This window comes from Tachyglossus aculeatus, chromosome 2 (genome assembly GCF_015852505.1).
Source record: "Tachyglossus aculeatus isolate mTacAcu1 chromosome 2, mTacAcu1.pri, whole genome shotgun sequence".
NCBI lineage: Eukaryota > Metazoa > Chordata > Mammalia > Monotremata > Tachyglossidae > Tachyglossus > Tachyglossus aculeatus.
In genome coordinates this window covers 171319642-171339224 of record NC_052067.1, presented here as the reverse complement: position 1 = coordinate 171339224, position 19583 = coordinate 171319642, and the positions used below count along the sequence as shown (strand labels likewise).

At 45.2% G+C, this 19583-nt stretch overlaps 1 protein-coding gene across 3 annotated transcripts in view; it reads left to right on the top strand.

Moving 5' to 3' along the window:
• Positions 1-19583, top strand: part of EPS8 (epidermal growth factor receptor pathway substrate 8) — a 139833-nt gene that overhangs the window by 64318 nt on the left and 55932 nt on the right. For all 3 annotated transcript variants that reach the window (XM_038772033.1, XM_038772054.1, XM_038772043.1), the window contains 3 exons: positions 3314-3440; positions 12955-13043; positions 18207-18281. In XM_038772033.1, the coding sequence (XP_038627961.1) occupies positions 3314-3440; positions 12955-13043; positions 18207-18281 (291 nt within the window). The remainder of the gene's footprint in view (positions 1-3313; positions 3441-12954; positions 13044-18206; positions 18282-19583) is intronic.

Genomic DNA, 19583 nt, shown 5'->3' with positions numbered 1-19583 from the left:
ATTAATAATAATGGTGGTATTTGTTAAGCTCTTACTATGTGTGAAGCACTGTTCTAAGCGCTGGGGGGGATACAAGGTGATCAGGTTGTCCCCCGGGGGGCTCACAGTCTCCATCCCCGTTTTCCAGAAGAGGGAACTGAGGCGCAGAGAACAATAATAATAATAATGATGGTATTTGTTAAGCGCTTACTATGTGCGAAGCACTGTTCTAAGCGCTGGGGAGGTTACAAGGTGATCAGGTTGCCCCACGTGGGGCTCGCAGTCTCCATGCCCATTTGACAGATGAGGGAACTGAGGCGCAGAGAATAATAATAATAATAATAATGATGGTATTTGTTAAGCTCTTACTATGTGCCAAGCACTGTTCTAAGCACTGGGGGGGATACCAGGTGATGAGGTTGTCCCACGGGGGGCTCACAGTCTTCATCCCCATTTGACAGATGAGGGAACTGAGGAACAGAGAAGTTAAGTGGAGAAGCAGCGTGGCTCAGTGGAATGAGCCCAGGTTTTGGAGTCAGAGGTCATGGGTTCAAATCCCGGCTCCGCCAATTGTCAGCTGTGGGACTTTGGGCAAGTCACTTCACTTCTCTGGGCCTCAGTTCCCTCATCTGGAAAATGGGGATGAAGACTGTGAGCCCCCCGTGGGACCACCTGATCACCTTGTAACCTCCCCAGCGCTTAGAACAGTGCTTGGCACCTAGTAAGCGCTCAATAAATGCTGTTATTATTATTAAGTGACTTTCCCAAGGTCACACAGCAGAGAAGTGGTGGAGGTGGGATTAGAGTCGTCTACTGGGGGGGTCTCTCGGGGAAGCCCGGGTCATTGAGAAGCAGCGTGGCTCAGTGGAAAGAGCCTGGGCTTTGGAGTCGGAGGTCATGGGTTCAAATCCCGGCTCCACCAACTGTCAGCTGTGTGACTTTGGGCAGGTCACTTCACTTCTCTGGGCCTCAGTGACCTCATCTGTAAACTGGGGATGAAGACTGTGAGCCCCCCGGTGGGACAACCTGATCACCTGGTAACCTCCCCAGCGCTTAGAACAGTGCTTTGCACATAGTAAGCGCTAAATAAATGCCATTATTATTATTATTATTATTATTATTATTATCATTAGCTTGGGCTAGGGGAGGGGGTCTACCGAGGGATGAACCCAACAAAAAAACCCTCCTTGACGCCCCGGTCATCATTGATCGCTCCCCCCCGAGCCCTCCTTGACCCCCAAGGTCACATTGACCCCTCCCAAGGTCAACTTGACGCCCCCCCATTTTGACCCCCAGCCCACCTTGACCACCCCCTCCGGGCGTCCTTAATAATAATAACGGCATTTGTTAAGCGCTTACTATGTGCCAAGCACTGTTCTAAGCGCTGGGGACGATACAAGGTGATCAGGTTGTCCCACGGGGGGCTCACAGTCTTCAGGGGCTCCCAGTCTAGAAGGGGGAGACAGACAACAAAACAAAACCTATAAACCAAATAAAATAAATCGAATAAAAATGTACAAGTAAAATAGAGTAATAAATATGTACAATATTTTCAATATAATACGTACATATAAATATATATATAATATGTGACTTAAATGTATCATCATCATCATCAATCGTATTTATTGAGCGCTTACTATGTGCAGAGCACTGTACTAAGCTCTTGGGAAGTACAAATTGGCAACATATAGAGACAGTCCCTACCCAACAGTGGGCTCACAGTCTAAATGTATATATATATGTGTATATATGTACATATAGATTGTATATGTACAATATAAATAACAGCGTGGCTCAGTGGAAAGAGCTTGGGCTTTGGAGTCAATCAATCAATCAATGGTATTTATTGAGCGCTTACTGTGTGCAGAGCACTGGACTAAGCGCTTTGGGAAGTCCAAGTTGGCAACATCTAGAGACGGTCCCCACCCAACAACGGGCTCACAGTCTAAAAGGGGGAGACAGACAACAAAACAAAACATATTAACAGAAGAGTCCGAGGTCGTGGGTTCAAATCCCGGCTCCGCCAATTGTCAGCTGGGTGACTTTGGGCAGGTCGCCTCACTTCCCTGGGCCTCAGTTCCCTCATCTGGAAACTGGGATGAAGACTGTGAGCCCCCCCCCGTGGGACAACCTGATCACCCTGTATCTACCCCAGTGCTTAGAACAGTGCTTTGCACATAGTAAGCGCTTAATAAAATGCCATCGTTATTATTATGCGTTCAAATCCCAGCTCTGCCAATTGTCAGCTGGGTGACTTTGGGCAAGTCACTTCACTTCTCTGTGCCTCAGTTCCCTCATCTGGGAAATGGGGATGAAGACTGTGAGCCCCCTGTGGGACAACCTGATCACCCTGTATCTACCCCAGCGCTTAGAACAGTGCTTGGTACATAGTAAGCGCTTAATAAAATGCCATCATTATTATGGGTGCAAATCCCGGCTCCGCCCATTGTCAGCTGGGTGACTTTGGGCAAGTCACTTCACTTCTCTGGGCCTCAGTTCTCTCATCTGTCAAATGGGGATGGAGACTGTGAGCCCCCTGTGTAACAACCTGATCACCCTGTATCTACCCCAGCGCTTAGAACAGTGCTTTGCACATAGTACGTGCTTAATAAAATGCCATCGTTATTATTATGGGTTCAAATCCCGGCTCCGCCCATTGTCAGCTGGGTGACTTTGGGCAAGTCACTTCACTTCTCTGGGCCTCAGTTCCCTCATCTGTAAAATGGGGATGGAGACTGTGAGCCCCCCATGGGACAACCTCCTCACCTGGTAACCTCCCCAGCACTCAGAACAGTGCTTGGCACATAGTAAGCGCTTAACAAATACCATTATTATTATTATTATCATCCCCATTTTCCAGATGAGGGAACTGAGGCCCAGAGAGTAATAATAATAATGACGGCATTTATTAAGTGCTTACTATGTGCAAGGCACTGTTCTAAGTGCTGGGGAGGTTACAAAGTGATGAGGTTGTCCCACGGGGGGCTCACAGTCCTCATCCCTGTTTTCCAGATGAGGGAACTGAGGCCCAGAGAAGTGAAGCGACTTGCCCAAAGTCACCCAGCTAAGTGGCGGAGCCGTGATTTGAACCCATGACCTCTGACTCCAAAGCCCAGGCTCTTTCCACCGCGCCACGCTGCGAAGTGACGTGACTTGCCCAGAGTCACCCAGCTGACCGGTGGCGGGGGCGAGATTCGAACCCGTGACCTTTGGCTCCCAAGCCCGGGCTCTTTCCACCGAGCCGCGTCCTTGACCCCGTCGGACCCCCAGTGTCCGGGGGTCGAGGGCCACCCGGCGTTTCTGCGACCTTCCCCGCTTCCCTTCCCGGCAGCAAATCCTGAACCACACGCTGGACGACATTGAGTTCTTCGTCACCAAGCTCCAGAAAGCGGCCGAGGCATTTTCCGAGCTGTCCAAGAGGAAGAAGGCCAAGCGGAGCAAGAAGAAATCCCCCGGGGGTGAGCGGCCGCGGGCCGGGGGGCGGGCCGGGATCACCGGCGGACGTCATCCGTTCATTTGAGACTGTGACCCCACTGTTGGGTCCCTAGATGTTTCCAACTTGGACTTCCCAAGCGCTTAGTACAGTGCTCTGCACACTGTAAGCCCTCAATAAATACGATTGATTGATTGATTCTAGCCTGTGAGCCCACTGTTGGGTAGGGACCGTCTCCAGCGCTTAGAACAGTGCTCAGCGCTTAGAACAGTGCTCAGCGCTTGGAACAGTGCTTTTCACATAGTAAGCGCTTAATAAATGCTATCATTATTATATGTTGCCAACTTGGACTTCCCAAGCGCTTAGTCCAGTGCTCTGCACACTGTAAGCGCTCAATAAATACGATTGATTGATTGATTCTAGACTGTGAGCCCACTGTTGGGTTGGGACCGTCTCTAGATGTTGCCATCTTGTACTTCCCAAGCGCTTAGTACAGTGCTCTGCACACTGTAAGCGCTCAATAAATACGATTGATTGATTCTAGACTGTGAGCCCACTGTTGAGTAGGGACCGTCTCCATATGTAGCCAACTTGGACTTCCCAAGCGCTTAGTACAGTGCTCTGCACACAGGAAGCGCTCCATAAATACGATTGATTGATTGATTCTAGACTGTGAGCCCGCTGTTGGGTCGGGACCGTCTCTAGATGTTGCCAACTTGGACTTCCCAAGCGCTTAGTCCAGTGCTCTGCACACAGGAAGCGCTCAATAAATACGATTGATTGATGGATTCTAGCCTGTGAGCCCACTGTTGGGTAGGGACCGTCTCTAGATGTTGCCATCTTGGACTTCCCAAGCGCTTGGTACAGTGCTCTGCACACAGGAAGCGCTCAATAAATACAATTGATTGATTGATTCTAGCCTGTGAGCCCACTGTTGGGTAGGGACCGTCTCTAGATGTTGCCAACTTGCACTTCCCAAGCGCTTAGTACAGTGCTCTGCACACTGTAAGCGCTTAATAAATACGATTGATTGATTGATTCTAGACTGTGAGCCCACTGTTGGGTAGGGACCGTCTCCAGATGTTGCCAACTTGGACTTCCCAAGCGCTTAGTCCAGTGCTCTGCACACAGGAAGCGCTCAATAAATACGATGGAATGACTGAATGAATAAACATGATTGAATGAATCCCGGTTCTGCCAATTGTCAGCTGTGTAACTCTGGGCAAGTGATTTCCACTTCTCCGGGCCTCAGTTCCCTCATCATCATCAGTCGTATTTATTGAGCGCTTACTATGTGCAGAGCACTGGACTAAGCAATCAATCAATCAATCAATCGTATTTATTGAGCGCTTACTGTGTGCAGAGCACTGTGCTAAGCGCTTGGGAAGTACAAACTGGCAACAAATAGAGACGGTCCCTACCCGACAGCGGGCACACAGTCTAAAAGGGGGAGACAGAGAACAAAACCAAACATACGAACAAAATAAAATAAATAGAATAGATCTGTACAAATTAAATAAATAAATCAATAAATAGAGTAAAAAATATGTAAATGGGGATAAAGACTGAGCCCCACGGGGGACAGCCTGCTGACCTGGTGTCTACCCTGGTGCTTAGGACAGTGCTTGGCACATAGTAAGCGCTGAACAAATGCCATCATTGTTGTTGTTATTATTAGAAGGGGGAGACAGACAACAAAACAAAACAAGTAGACGAGTGTCGGTGTTATTATAGCATTCCCAGACTGAGCCCCCTTTTCCCTCTCCTCCTCCCCATCCCTTCCACCCTCCCTCCTTCCCCTCCCCACAGCCCCTGTATATATGTTTGTACAGATTGATTATTCCGTTTATTTTCCTTGTCCATATTTACTATTCTATTTATTGTGTTAATGATGTGCATCTTGCCCACTGTGAGCCCACTGTTGGGTCGGGACCGTCTCTATATGTTGCCAACTTGGACTTCCCAAGCGCTTAGTCCAGTGCTCCGCACACGGTAAGCGCTCGATAAATAGGGTTGAATGAATGAATGAGAATGAATGAATAAGAATGAATGAATGAATGGAGGCCCAGAGAGAAAGTTGGCATTAGAGTGAACCCGTGGGTGGGTGGGGACCATCTCTAGATGCTGCCAGCTTGGACTTCCCAAGCGCTTAGTACAGTGCTCTGCACACAGGAAACGCTCAATAAATACGATTGAATGAATGAATGAATGAATGGAGGCCCAGAGAGAAAGTTGGCATTAGAGTGAACCCATGGTTGTCTGGGGACCATCTCTAGATGTTGCCAACTTGGAATTCCCAAACGCTTAGGACAGTGCTCTGCACACAGTAAGTGCTCAATAAATACCATTGAATGAATGAATGAATGGAGGCCCAGAGAGAAAGTTGGCATTAGAGTGAACCCACGGTTGGGTGGGGACCGTCTCTAGATGTTGCCAGCTTGGACTTCCCAAGCGCTTAGTACAGTGCTCTGCACACAGTAAGCGCTCAATAAATGCCAATCAATCAATCAATCGTATTGAGCGCTTCCTGTGTGCAGAGCACTGTACTAAGCACTTGGGAAGTACAAGTTGGCAACATAGAGAGACATGAATGAATGGAGGCCCAGAGAGAAAGTTGGCATTAGAGTGAACCCATGGTTTGGTGGGGACTGTCTCTAGATGTTGCCGACTTGGACTTCCCAAGCGCTTAGTACAGTGCTCTGCACACAAGAAGCACTCAATAAATACAATTGAATGAATGAATGAATGAATGGAGGCCCAGAGAGAAAGTTGGCATTAGAGTGAACCCATGGTTGGGTGGGGACCGTCTCTAGATGTTGCCCATTTGTAACAGTAATAATAATAATGATGATGATGATGGCATTTATTAAGCGCTTACTATGTGCAAAGCACTGTTCTAAGCACTGGGGCGGTTACAAGATGATCAGGTTGTCCCACGGGGGGCTCACAGTCTTCACCCCCATTTTCCAGATGAGGTAACTGAGGCCCAGAGAAGTGAAGTGACTTGCCCAAAGTCACCCAGCTGATGGTTGGTGGAGTCGGGATTTGAACCCATGACCTCTGACTCCAAAGCCCAGGCTCTTTCCACTGAGCCACGCTGCTTCTCTAGCTTACTGTGTGCTAAGCGCTTGGAAAGGACCGGAGAAGCAGCGTGGCTCAGTGGAAAGAGCCCGGGCTTTGGAGCCAGGGGTCATGGGTTCGGATCCACATGTCTGCTGTGTGACCTTGGGCAAGTCACTTCACTTCTCTGAGCCTCCATTACCTCATCTGTAAAATGGCGATGAATAATAATAATAAGAATGATGGTATTTGTTAAGCACTTACTATGTGCAAAGCACTGTTCTAAGTGCTGGGGAGGTTACAAGGTGATCAAGTTGTCCCATGTGGGGCTCACAGTCTTAATCCCATTTTACAGATGAGGGAACTGAGGCACAGAGAAGTGAATAATAATAATAATAATAATGGCATTTATTAAGCATTTACTATGTGCTATGCACTGTTCTAAGCGCTGGGGGGGATACAAGGTCGTCCAGTTGTCCCACATGGGGCTCACAGTCTTCATCCCCATTTTCCAGATTAGGGAACTGAGGCACAGAGAAGTGAATAATAATAATAATAATGACGGCATTTATTAAGCGCTTACTATGTGCCAAGCACTGATCTAAGCTCTGGGGAGGTTACAAGGTGATCAGGTTGTCCCACATGGGGCTCACAGTCTTAATCCCATTTTACAGATGAGGGAACTGAGGCCCAGAGAAGTGAAGTGACTTGCCCAAAGTCACACAGTTGACAATTGGCGGAGCCGGGATTTGAACCCATGACCTCTGACTCCAAAGCCCAGGCTCTTTCCACTGAGCCACGCTGCTTCTCCTCAGATGAAGACTGGGAGCCCCCGTGGGACAACCTGATCACCTTGTATCCCCCCCAGTGCTTAGAACAGTGCTTTGCACATAGTAAGCGCTTAACAAATGCCATCATTATTATTATTATTATTATTATTATTATTATTATTATTATTATTATTACAGCAATAAAGAGAGACAATTGCTGCCCACAGCGGGCTTAAAGTCTAGAGGGGGAGACAGACATCAAAACAAGGAAACGGGCATCAGTATCAATAAATAGAATTATAGATCTATTCATTCATTCATTCAGTTGTATTTATTGAGCGCTTACTGTGTGCGGAGCACTGTACTAAGCGCTTGTTCAGTACAGTACATATATACCTAGTGGTGTGGGGCAGGGAGGTCAGGGGGAGAGAAGCAGCGTGGCTCAGTGGAAAGAGCCCGGGCTTTGGAGTCAGAGGTCATGGGTTCAAATCCCGGCTCCGCCAATTGTCAGCTGTGTGACTTTGGGCCAGTCACTTCACTTCTCTGTGCCTCAGTGACCTCATCTGGAAAATGGGGATGAAGACTGGGAGCCCCACGTGGGACCACCTGATCACCTCCGCAGCGCTTAGAACAGTGCTTGGCACATAGTAAGTGCTTAATAAATGCCATCATTATTATTATTACTATTGCAGTGCAGCAATAAAGAGAGACAGTCACTGCCCACAGCAGGCTTACAGTCTAGGGGTTGGGGGGGAGACAGAAAGCCATGCAAGGCGTCAGTGTCAATAAATAGAATTATAGATCTACACATATATGATGATGATTTTGGCATTTATTCATTCATTCATTCACTCATTTGGTCGTATTTATTGAGCACTTACTACTACTAATAATAATAATGTTGGTATTTGTTAAGTGCTTAATAAATGCTATTATTATTATTATTATTATTACTATTACAATGCAGCAATAAAGAGAGGCAATCACTGCCCACAGTGGGCTTACAGTCTCGGGGTGGGGGGGAGACAGAAAGCCAAACAAGGCATCAGTATCAATAAATAGAATTATAGATCTATACATCTATGATTATAATTTTGGCATTTATTCATTCATTCATTCGATCGTATTGAGCGCTTACTACTACTAATAATGTTGGTATTTGTTAAGCGCTTAATAAATGCCTTCATTATTATTATTATTATTATTACAGTGCAGCAATAAAGAGAGGCAATCGCTGCCCACAGTGGGCTTACAGTCTGGGGGTGGGGGGGGGAGACAGAAAACCAAACAAAGCATCAGTATCAATAAATAGAATTATAGATCTATACATATATGATGATGATTTTGGCATTTATTCAGTCATTCATTCATTCAATTGCATTTGTTGAGCGCTTACTACTACTAATAATAATGTTGGTATTTGTTAAGCGCTTAATAAATGCCATTATTATTATTATTATTATTGCTATTGCAATGCAGCAATAAAGAGAGGCAATCGCTGCCCACAGCGGGCTTCCAGTCTGGGGGTGGGGGGGAGACAGAAAGCCAAGCAAGGCATCAGTATCAATAAATAGAACTATAGATCTATCTATACATATATGATGATGATTTTGGCATTTATTCATTCATTCATTCATTCAATCGCATTTATTGAGTGCTTACTACTACTACTACTAATAATGTTGGTATTTGTTAAGCGCTTAATAAATGCCTTCATTATTATTATTATTATTATTACAGTGCAGCAATAAAGAGAGGCAATCGCTGCCCACAGTGGGCTTACAGTCTGGGGGTCGGGGGGGAGACAGAAAACCAAACAAAGCATCAGTATCAATAAATAGAATTATAGATCTATACATATATGATGATGATTTTGGCATTTATTCAGTCATTCATTCATTCAATTGCATTTGTTGAGCGCTTACTACTACTAATAATAATGTTGGTATTTGTTAAGCGCTTAATAAATGCCATTATTATTATTATTATTATTGCTATTGCAATGCAGCAATAAAGAGAGGCAATCGCTGCCCACAGCGGGCTTCCAGTCTGGAGGTGGGGGGGAGACAGAAAGCCAAGCAAGGCATCAGTATCAATAAATAGAATTATAGATCTATCTATACATATATGATGATGATTTTGGCATTTATTCATTCATCCATTCATTCAATCGTATTTATTGAGTGCTTACTACTACTACTACTAATAATGTTGGTATTTGTTAAGCGCTTAATAAATGCCTTCATTATTATTATTATTATTATTACAGTGCAGCAATAAAGAGAGGCAATCGCTGCCCACAGTGGGCTTACAGTCTGGGGGTGGGGGAAGACAGAAAACCAAACAAAGCATCAGTATCAATAAATAGAATTATAGATCTATACATATATGATGATGATTTTGGCATTTATTCAGTCATTCATTCATTCAATTGCATTTGTTGAGCGCTTACTACTACTAATAATAATGTTGGTATTTGTTAAGCGCTTAATAAATGCCATTATTATTATTATTATTATTGCTATTGCAATGCAGCAATAAAGAGAGGCAATCGCTGCCCACAGCGGGCTTCCAGTCTGGGGGTGGGGGGGAGACAGAAAGCCAAGCAAGGCATCAGTATCAATAAATAGAACTATAGATCTATCTATACATATATGATGATGATTTTGGCATTTATTCATTCATTCATTCATTCAATCGCATTTATTGAGTGCTTACTACTACTACTACTAATAATGTTGGTATTTGTTAAGCGCTCAATAAATGCCATCATCGTTGTTATTATTACTATTACAATGCAGCAATAAAGAGAGGCAATCGCTGCCCACAGCGGGCTTACCGTCTAGAGGTCGGGGGGAGACAGAAAGCCAAACAAGGCATCAGTATCAATAAATAGAATTATAGACCTATACATATGTGATGATGATTTTGGCATTTTTTCATTCTTTCATTCATTCAATCGTATTTATTGAGCGCTTACTACTACTAATAATAATGTTGGTATTTGTTAAGCACTTAATAAATGCTATTATTATTATTATTATTATTACTATTACAATGCAGCAATAAAGAGAGGCGATCGCTGCCCACAGCAGGCGTCCAGTCTGGGGATCAGGGGGAGACAGAAAGCCAAACAAGGCATTAGTATCAATAAATAGAATTATAGATCTATACATATATGATGATGATTTTGGCATTTATTCATTCATTCATTCATTCAATCGTATTTATTGAGCACTTACTAATAATAATTATGTTGGTATTAGTTAAGCGCTTAATAAATGCCATCGTTATTATTACTATTGCAATGCGGCAATAAAGAGAGGCAATCGCTGCCCGCAGCGGGCTTTCAGTCTGGGGGTGGGGGGCGGGAGACAGAAAGCCAAACAAGGAATCAGTATCAATAAATAGAATTATAGATCTATACATATATAATGATGATTTTGGCATTCATTCATTCTGTCGTATTTATTGAGCGCTTACTACTACTACTAATAATGTTGGTATTTGTTAAGCGCTTAATAAATGTCATCATTATTATTATTACTATTGCAATGTAGCAATAAAGAGAGGCAATTGCTGCCCGCAGCGGGCTTCCAGTCTGGGGGTCGGGGGGAGACAGAAAGCCAAACAAGGCATCAGTATCAATAAATAGAATTATAGATCTATCTATACATATATGGTGATTATTTGGGCATTTATTCATTCATTCATTCAATCGTATTTATTGAATGCTTACTACTACTAATAATAATGTTGGTATTTGTTAAGCACTTAATAAATGCCATTATTATTATTATTGTTACTATTGCAATGCGGCAATAAAGAGAGGCAATCGCTGCCCGCAGCGGGCTTTCAGTCTGGGGGTAGCGGGGGGGTGACAGAAAGCCAAACAAGGCATCAGTATCAATAAATAGAATTATAGATCTATACATATATGATGATGATTTTGGCATTCATTCATTCCTTCATTCGATCGTATTTATTGAGCGCTTACTACTACTACTAATAATGTTGGTATTTGTTAAGCACTTAATAAATACCATCATTATTATTATTATTATTGCTATTGCAATGCAGCAGTAAAGAGGAGCAATCGCTGCACACAGCGGGCTTCTAGTCTGGGGTTGGGGGGGAGACAGAAAGACAAACAAGGCATCAGTATCAATAAATAGAATTATAAATCTATCTATACATATATGATGATGATTTTGGCATTTATTCATTCATTTATTCATTCAATCGTATTTATTGAGTGCTTACTACTACTAATAATAATGTTGGTATTTGTTAAGCACTTAATAAATGCCATTATTATTATTATTATTACTATTGCAATGCAGCAATAAAGAGAGGCGATCGCTGCCCACAGCGGGCTTCCAGTCTGGGGGTGACGGGGGGCGACAGAAAGCCAAACAAGGCATCAGTATCAATAAATAGAATTATAGATGTATACATATAAGATAGATCATATGTTGTCTGTTGTTGACGGATTTTGTCGTCTGTCTCCCCCTTCTAGCCTGTGAGCCCGCTGTTGGAGAGGGACTGTCTCTATATGTTGCCAACTTGTGCTTCCCAAGCGCTTAGTCCCGTGCTCTGCACACAGTAAGCGCTCAATAAATACGATTGAATGAGTGAATGAATGAATATGATGATGATTTTTGGCATTTATTCATTCAATCATATTTATTGAGCGCCTACTACTACTAATCAATCAATCAATCATATTTATTGAGCGCTTACTGTGTGCAGAGCACTAGACTTAGTGCTTGGGAAGTCCAAGTTGGCAACATATAGAGACGGTCCTTACCCAACAGTGGGCTCACAGTCTAGAAGGGGGAGACAGAGAACAAAACCAAACATATTAACAAAATAAAATAAATAGAATAAATATGAACAAGTATAATAAATAGAGTAATAAATATGTACAAACGCATATACAGGTGCTGTGGGGAGGGGAAGGAGGTAAGGCGGGGGGATGGGGAGGGGGAGGAGGGGGAGAAGAAGGAGGGGGCTCAGTCTGGGAAGGCCTCCTGGAGGAGGTGAGCTCTCAGTAGGGCCTTGAAGGGAGGAAGAGAGAGAGCTTGGCGGGTGGGCAGAGGGATTGGGGGTATTCCAGGCCCGGGGGAGGACGTGGGCCGGGGGTCGATGGCGGGACGGGCGAGAACGAGGCCTAACGGGGAGGAGATTAGCGGCGGAGGAGCGGAGGGTGCGGGATGGGCTGGAGAAGGACAGAAGGGAGGTGAGGGAGGAGGGGGCGAAGGGATGGATGGATGGATGGACAGCCTGGAAGCCCAGGGGGAGGAGTCTCTGCCTGATGCGCAGTGGGCTCAGAGTCTGTTGGATAGGGACCGTCTCTATATGTTGCCAAATTGTACTTCCCAAGCGCTTAGTTCAGTGCTCTGCACACAGTAAGCGCTCAATAAACACGATTTGAATGAATGAATGAGACAGAGAACAAACAGAGACAGAGCAGTGAAGTGACTTGCCCAGAGTCCCCCACCTGACAAGCGGCGGAGGCAGGATTCGAACCCACGACCTCTGACTGCCAAGCCCGGGCTCTTTCCACTGAGCCGCACTGCTTCTCCGAACAGGTGCTTCCTGTTCAAGTTGGTCGGGTCTCTCGTTCCTCATCCCAGTCCGAAGGTGACTTTTTTTGGTTTGTTGTTTTTTTTTCCCCTTCCCGTCCCCGCCGCCGTCCTTCTCCAGAGGGTGTTCTGACGCTGCGGGCCCGGCCTCCTCCGCCGGACGAGTTCGTCGACTGTTTTCAGAAGTTCAAGCACGGCTTTAACCTCCTGGTAAAGGGAGAGGGGGGTCGGGGGAAGCCCGTCGAGATACGGGTGCGGGTTCTAAAACGGGATTGCGGGATGGGCCGGGATTTTCTGGGGATTGGGGAGCAGGGAGGTTTCCAACAGCCATTTGGTCATCCCTGGGCCTAAGTCGCCATTTTGGAGGCTGGGGCTGCCATTTTGGGTGTCCAGTCAATCAATCAATCAATTGTATTTATTGAGCGCTTACTGTGTGCAGAGCACTGTACTAAGCACTTGGGACGTATAAGTCGGCAGCATCTAGAGACGGTCCCTACCCAACAGTGGGCTCACAGTCTAGAAGGGGGAGACAGAGAACTAAAACCAAACGTACTAACAAAATAAAATAAATGGAATAGATATGTACAAGTAAAATAAATCAATAGAGTAATAAACATGTACAATCAGTCAATCAATCAATCGTATTTATTGAGCGCTTACTGTGTGCAGAGCACTGTACTAAGCGCTTGGGAAGTCCAAGTTGGCAACATCTAGAGACGGTCCCTACCCAACAGTGGGCTCACAGTCTAGAAGGGGGAGACAGAGAACAAAACCCAACATACTAACAAAATAAAATAAATGGTATAGATATGTACAAGTAAAATAAATCAATAGAGTAATAAATATGTTCAATCAATGTCGTATTTATTGAGCGCTTACTGTGTGCAGAGCACTGTACTCAGCGCTCGGGACAAGTCGGCAACATCTAGAGACAGTCCCTACCCAACAGTGGGCTCACAGTCTAGAAGGGGGAAACAGAGAACAAAACCAAACATATTAACAAAATAAAATAAATAGAATGGATATGTACAAGTAAAATAAATCAATAAATAGAGTAATAAATATGTACAATCAATCAATCATATTTATTGAGCGCTTACTGTGTGCAGAGCACTGTACTAAGCGCTTGGGACATACAAGTGGGCAACATCTAGAGACAGTCCCTACCTGACAGTGGGCTCACAGTCTAGAAGGGGAAGACGGAGAACAAAACCAAACATATTAACAAAATAAAATAGAATAGATAGGTACAAGTAAAATAAATAAATAAATAGAGTAATAAATATGTACAAACATCTATACATATATACAGGCCTGAGTGGGCCCAGCCTGGAGTTCGTTCATTCAGTCGTATTTATTGATTGATCAATTATGATTAATAATTACAATTATTGAGTCGTATTCATATGTTGCCAACTTGGACTTCCAAAGCGCTTAATACAGTGCCCTGCACACAGTTAAGCGCTCAATAAATACGATTGAATGAATGAATGAGGGGAGGAGGAGGAAGAGAGGAAAAAGGGGGGCGCTAAGTCTGGGAAGGCCTCCTGGAGTAGGTGAGCTCTCGGTGGGTTGAAGACGATTCCTCCCGATTTGAAAGTTTAGTGGACTCCCTTTCATTCAGTCGTATTTATTGCCTTTATTGTCTCCCCCTTTTAGACTGTGAGCCCACTGTTGGGTAGGGACTGTCTCTATGTGTTGCCAGTTTGTACTTCCCAAGCGCTTAGTACAGTGCTCTGCACACAGTAAGCGCTCAATAAATAAGATTGATGATGATGATGATTGCCTTAAGTCATGTGGAAATTTAGTGTGAGAAGAACGGAGAGACTTTTCTCAGAGACCAGAAGATTCTGGGACCTGACTGTTTCTCCTTGGTCGAGGCTAATTAAAACCAGTTCGTCTCTCCTGGGCCGTCTCTCTGTCTCTCTCTGTTTCTGTGAATCTCTCTCTCTCTGTGCATCTCTCGCTCCGTCTCTTTCTGTGTCTCTGAGTCCGTGTCTATCTCTCTCTGCATTTTTCTGTCGCTCTGTTTCCGTGAACCTCTCTTTCTGTGTCTCTGAGTCTGTGTCCCTCTCTCTGTGCATTTTTCTGTCGCTCTGTCTGTCTCTGTTTCTGTGAATCTCTCTCTCTGTGCATCTCTCAGCTCCATCTCTTTTTGTGTCTCTGAGTCCGTGTCTATCTCTCTGTGCATTTTTCTGTCGCTCTGTCTCTGTTTCTGTGAATCTCTCTTTGTGCATCTCTCGCTCCATCTCTTTCTGTGTCTCTGAGTCCGTGTCTGTCTGTGCATTTTTCTGTCTCTCTGTCTCTGTTTCTGTGAATGTCTCTCTCCGTGCATCTCTCGCTCCGTCTCTTTCTGTGTCTCTGAGTCCATGTCTATCTCTCTGTGCATTTTTGTCGCTCTGTCTGTCTCTGTATCTGTGAATCTCTCTTTCTGTGTCTCTGAGTCCGTGTCTATCTCTCTGTGCATTTTTCTGTCACTCTGTCTCTGTTTCTGTGAATCTCTCTCTCTGTGCATCTCTCGCTCCATCTCTTTCTGTGTCTCTGAGTCTATCTCTCTGTACATTTTTCTGTCGCTCTGTCTCTGTTTCTGTGAATCTCTCTCTCAGTGCATCTCTCGCTCCGTCTCTTTCTGTGTCTCTGAGTCTGTGTCTATCTCTCTGTGCATTTTTCTGTCACTCTGTTTCTATGACTCTCTCTCTCTGTGCATTTCTCGCTCCATCTCTTTCTGTGTCTCTGAGTCTGTGTCTATCTCTCTGTGCATTTTTCTGTTGCTCTGTCTGTCTCTCTTTCTGTGAATCTATCTGTGCATCTCTCACTTCATCTCTTTCTGTGTCTCTGAGTCCGTGTCCATCTGTCTGTGCATTTTTGTGTCGCTTTGTGTGTCTCTGTTTCTGTGAATCTCTCTCTCCATGCATCTCTCGCTCCGTCTCTTTCTGTGTCTCTGAGTCTGTGTCTACCTCTGTGCATTTTTCTGTCACTGTTTCTGTGAATCTCTCTCTCTGTGCATCTCTCGCTCCATCTCTTTCTATGTCTCTGAGTCCGTGTCTATCTCTCTGTGCATTTTTCTGTCACTCTGTCTGTCTCTGTTTCTGTCAGTCTTTCTCTCTGTGCACCTCTCGCTCCTTCTCTTTCTGTGTCTCTGAGTCCGTGTCTATCTCTCTGTGCATTTTTCTGTCGCTCTGTCTGTCTCTGTTTCTGTGAATCTCTCTGTGCATCTTGCTCCGTCTCTTTCTGTGTCTCTGAGTCTGTGTCTGTGCATTTTTCTGTGTCTCTGTTTCTGTGAATCTCTCTCTCTGTGCATCTCTGTCTCCGTCTCCTTCTGTGTCTCTGAGTCCGTGTCTGTGCATTTTTCTGTCGCTCTGTCTATCTCTGTTTCTGTGAATCTCTCTCTCTGAGCATCTCTTGCTCCATCTCTTTCTGTGTCTCTGAGTCTGTGTGTATCTCTCTGTGCATTTTTCTGTTGCTCTGTCTGTTTCTGTGAATCTCTCTCTCAGTGCATCTCTTGCTCCGTCTCTTTCTGTGTCTCTGAGTCCATGTCTATCACTCTGTGAATTTTTCTGTCGCTCTGTCTGTCTCTGTTTCTGTGAATTTCTCTCTCTCTGTGCATCTCTCGCTCTGTCTCTTTCTGTATCTCTGAGTCTGTGTCTATCTCTCTGTGCATTTTTCTGTCACTCTGTCTCTGTGAATCTCTCTTTCTGTGTCTCTGAGTCTGTGTCTATCTTTCTGTGCATTTTTCTGTTTGTTTCTGTGAATCTCTCCTTCTGGACATCTCTCGCTCCATCTCTTTCTGTGTCTCTGAGTCCGTGTCTATCTCTCTGTGCATTTTTCTGTCGCTCTGTTTCTGTGAATCTCTCTGTGCATCTCTCACTCCGTCTCTTTCTGTGTCTCTGAGTCCGTGTCTATCTCTCTGTGCATTTTTCTGTCACTCTGTCTCTGTTTCTGTGAATCTCTCTGTGCATCTCTCACTCCATCTCTTTATGTGTCTCTGAGTCTGTGTCTATCTCTCTGTGCATTTTTCTGTCGCTCTGTCTGTTTCTGTGAATCTCTCTCTGTGCATCTCTCCCTCCGTCTTTCTGTGTCTCTGAGCCTGTGTCTATCTCTCTGCATTTTTCTGTTGCTCTGTTTCTGTGAATCTCTCTGTGCATCTCTCACTCCGTCTCTTTCTGTGTCTCTGAGTCTGTGTCTATCTCTCTGAATTTTTCTGTCGCTCTGTTTCTGTGAATCTCTCTGTGCACCTCTCACTCCATCTCTTTCTGTGTCTGAGTCCGTGTCTATCTCTCTGTGCATTTTTCTGTCACTCTGTCTCTCTGTGAATCTCTCTGTGCATCTCTTGCTCCTTCTCTTTCTGTGTCTCTGAGTCCGTGTCTATCTCTCTGTGCATTTTTCTGTCGCTCTGTCTCTCTCTGTTTCTGTGAATCTCTCTCTGTGCATCTCTCACTCCGTCTCTTTCTGTGTCTCTGAGCCCATGTCTATCTCTCTCTGCATTTTTCTGTCACTCTGTCTCTGTTTCTGTGAATCTCTCTCTGTGCATCTCTCGCTCCGTCTCTTTCTGTGTCTCTGAGTCCGTGTCTATCTCTCCGTGCATTTTTCTGTTGCTCTGTCTGTTTCTGTGAATCTCTCTGTGCATCTCTCACTCCATCTCCTGTCTGAATCTGTGTCTATCTCTCTGTGCATTTTTCTGTTGCTCTGTTTCTGTGAATCTCTCTGTGCATCTCTCGCTCCGTCTCTTTCTGTGTCTCTGAGTCTGTGTCTATCTCTCTGTGCTTTTTTCTGTCGCTCTGTTTCTGTGAATCCCTCTCTCTGTGCATCTCTCGCTCCGTCTCTTTCTGTGTCTCTGAGTCCGTGTCTATCTCTCTGTGCATTTTTCTGTTGCTCTGTTTCTGTGAATCCCTCTCTGTGCATCTCTCGCTCAGTCTCTTTCTGTGTCTCTGAGTTCATGTCTATCTCTCTGTGCATTTTTCTGTCGCTGTTTCTGTTTTTGTGAATCTCTCTGTGCATCCCTCGCTCCATCTCTTTCTGTGTCTCTGAGTCCGTGTCTATCTCTCTGTGCATTTTTCTGTCGCTGTCTCTGTTTTTGTGCATCTCTCTGTGCATCTCTCGCTCCGTCTCTTTCTGTGTCTCTGAGTCTGTGTCTATCTCTGTGCATTATTCTGTCGCTCTGTGTGCCTCTGTGAATTTTTTTGGCCCTCCGCGCGTCTCTCCCTCTGTCTCCCTGCCTCCCTCCGGGTCTGTGTGTCTCTGTCGCGCTCTCTGTATCCGCATGTTTCTCTCCGTGTCCCTCTCTGTCTCTCAGTGCCTCTCTCTGTCTCTGTGTCTGTGTCTCCGTCTCCAGCTTTAGTAAGTCGGTGTGAGCCCAACGCCTTGTTTCTGCAGGCCAAACTGAAGGCCCACATCCAGAACCCCAGCGCGGAGGATTTGGTCCACTTCCTGTTCACCCCGTTAAGCATGGTGAGCTTTGACACCCCTTTCCGCACCCCCAACCGCTCTCCATCCGTCCTCTCCTCTGTCTCTGAAAGAAACGTTAGACTTTTAGAGAAGCAGCGTGGCTCAGTGGAAAAGAGTCCGGGCTTTGGAGTCAGAGGTCATGGGTTCAAATCCCAGCTCTGCCCATTGTCAGCTGCGTGACTTTGGGCAAGTCACTTCACTTCTCTGGGCCTCAGTTACCTCATCTGTAAAATGAGGATTAAGACTGTGAGCCCCCCGAGGGACAACCTGATCACCTTGTAACCTCCCCTGTGCTTAGAACAGTTCTTTGCACATAGTAAGCGCTTAATAAATGCCATCATTATCATTATTATTATTACTTCCCTTCGCCGGACTGCCTAAGAACAGCCTTTCTGTCATTTCCGGTGAGGCCAAAGAAAGAAGGAAAGCATGGTAATAATGATGGTATTTATTAAGCGCTTACTGTGTGCCAAGCACTGTTCTAAGCGCTGGGGGGATACAAGGTAATCAGGTGGTCCCACGTGGGGCTCACAGTCTTCATAATAATAATAATAATGGTAGTATTTATTAAGCGCTTACTATGTGCAAAGGACTCTTCTAAGCGCTGGGAGGATACAAGGTGATCAGATTGTCCCACGTGGGGCTCACAGTCTTCATAATAATAATAATAATGGTGGTATTTATTAAGCGCTTACTATGTGCAAAGGACTCTTCTAAGCGCTGGGAGGATACAAGCTGATCAGGTTGTCCCACGTGGGGCTCACAGTCTTAATCCCCATTTTACAGATGAGGGAACTGAGGCACAGAGAAGTGACGTGACTTGCCCAAAGTCACACAGCTGACAGTTGGCGGAGCCGGGATTTGAACCCATGACTTCTGACTCCAAAACCCGTGCTCTTTCCACTGAGCCATGCTGCTTCTCTGGTACGGTGGCCAGAGCCCGGGCCTGGGTATCAGAAGGTCCTGGGTTTTAATCCTGGCTACGCCGCTTGTCTGCCATGTGGCCTTGGGCAAGTCACTTCACTTCTCTGGGCCTCTGTTTCCTCGTCTGTAAAATGGGGCTGGAGACTGCGAGCCCTATGTGGGATAGGGACTGTGTCCAACCCAATTTTCTGGTATCTGTCCCGGCGCTTAGTATTGTGCTTGGTAAGTAATAATAATAATAATGATGGTATTTGTTAAGCACTTGCTACATGGAAAGCACTGTTCTAAGCGCTGCGGGGGATACAAGGTGACCAGGTTGTCCCATGTGGGGCTCACAGTCTTAATCCTCATTTTGCAGATGTGGTAACTGAGGCACAGAGA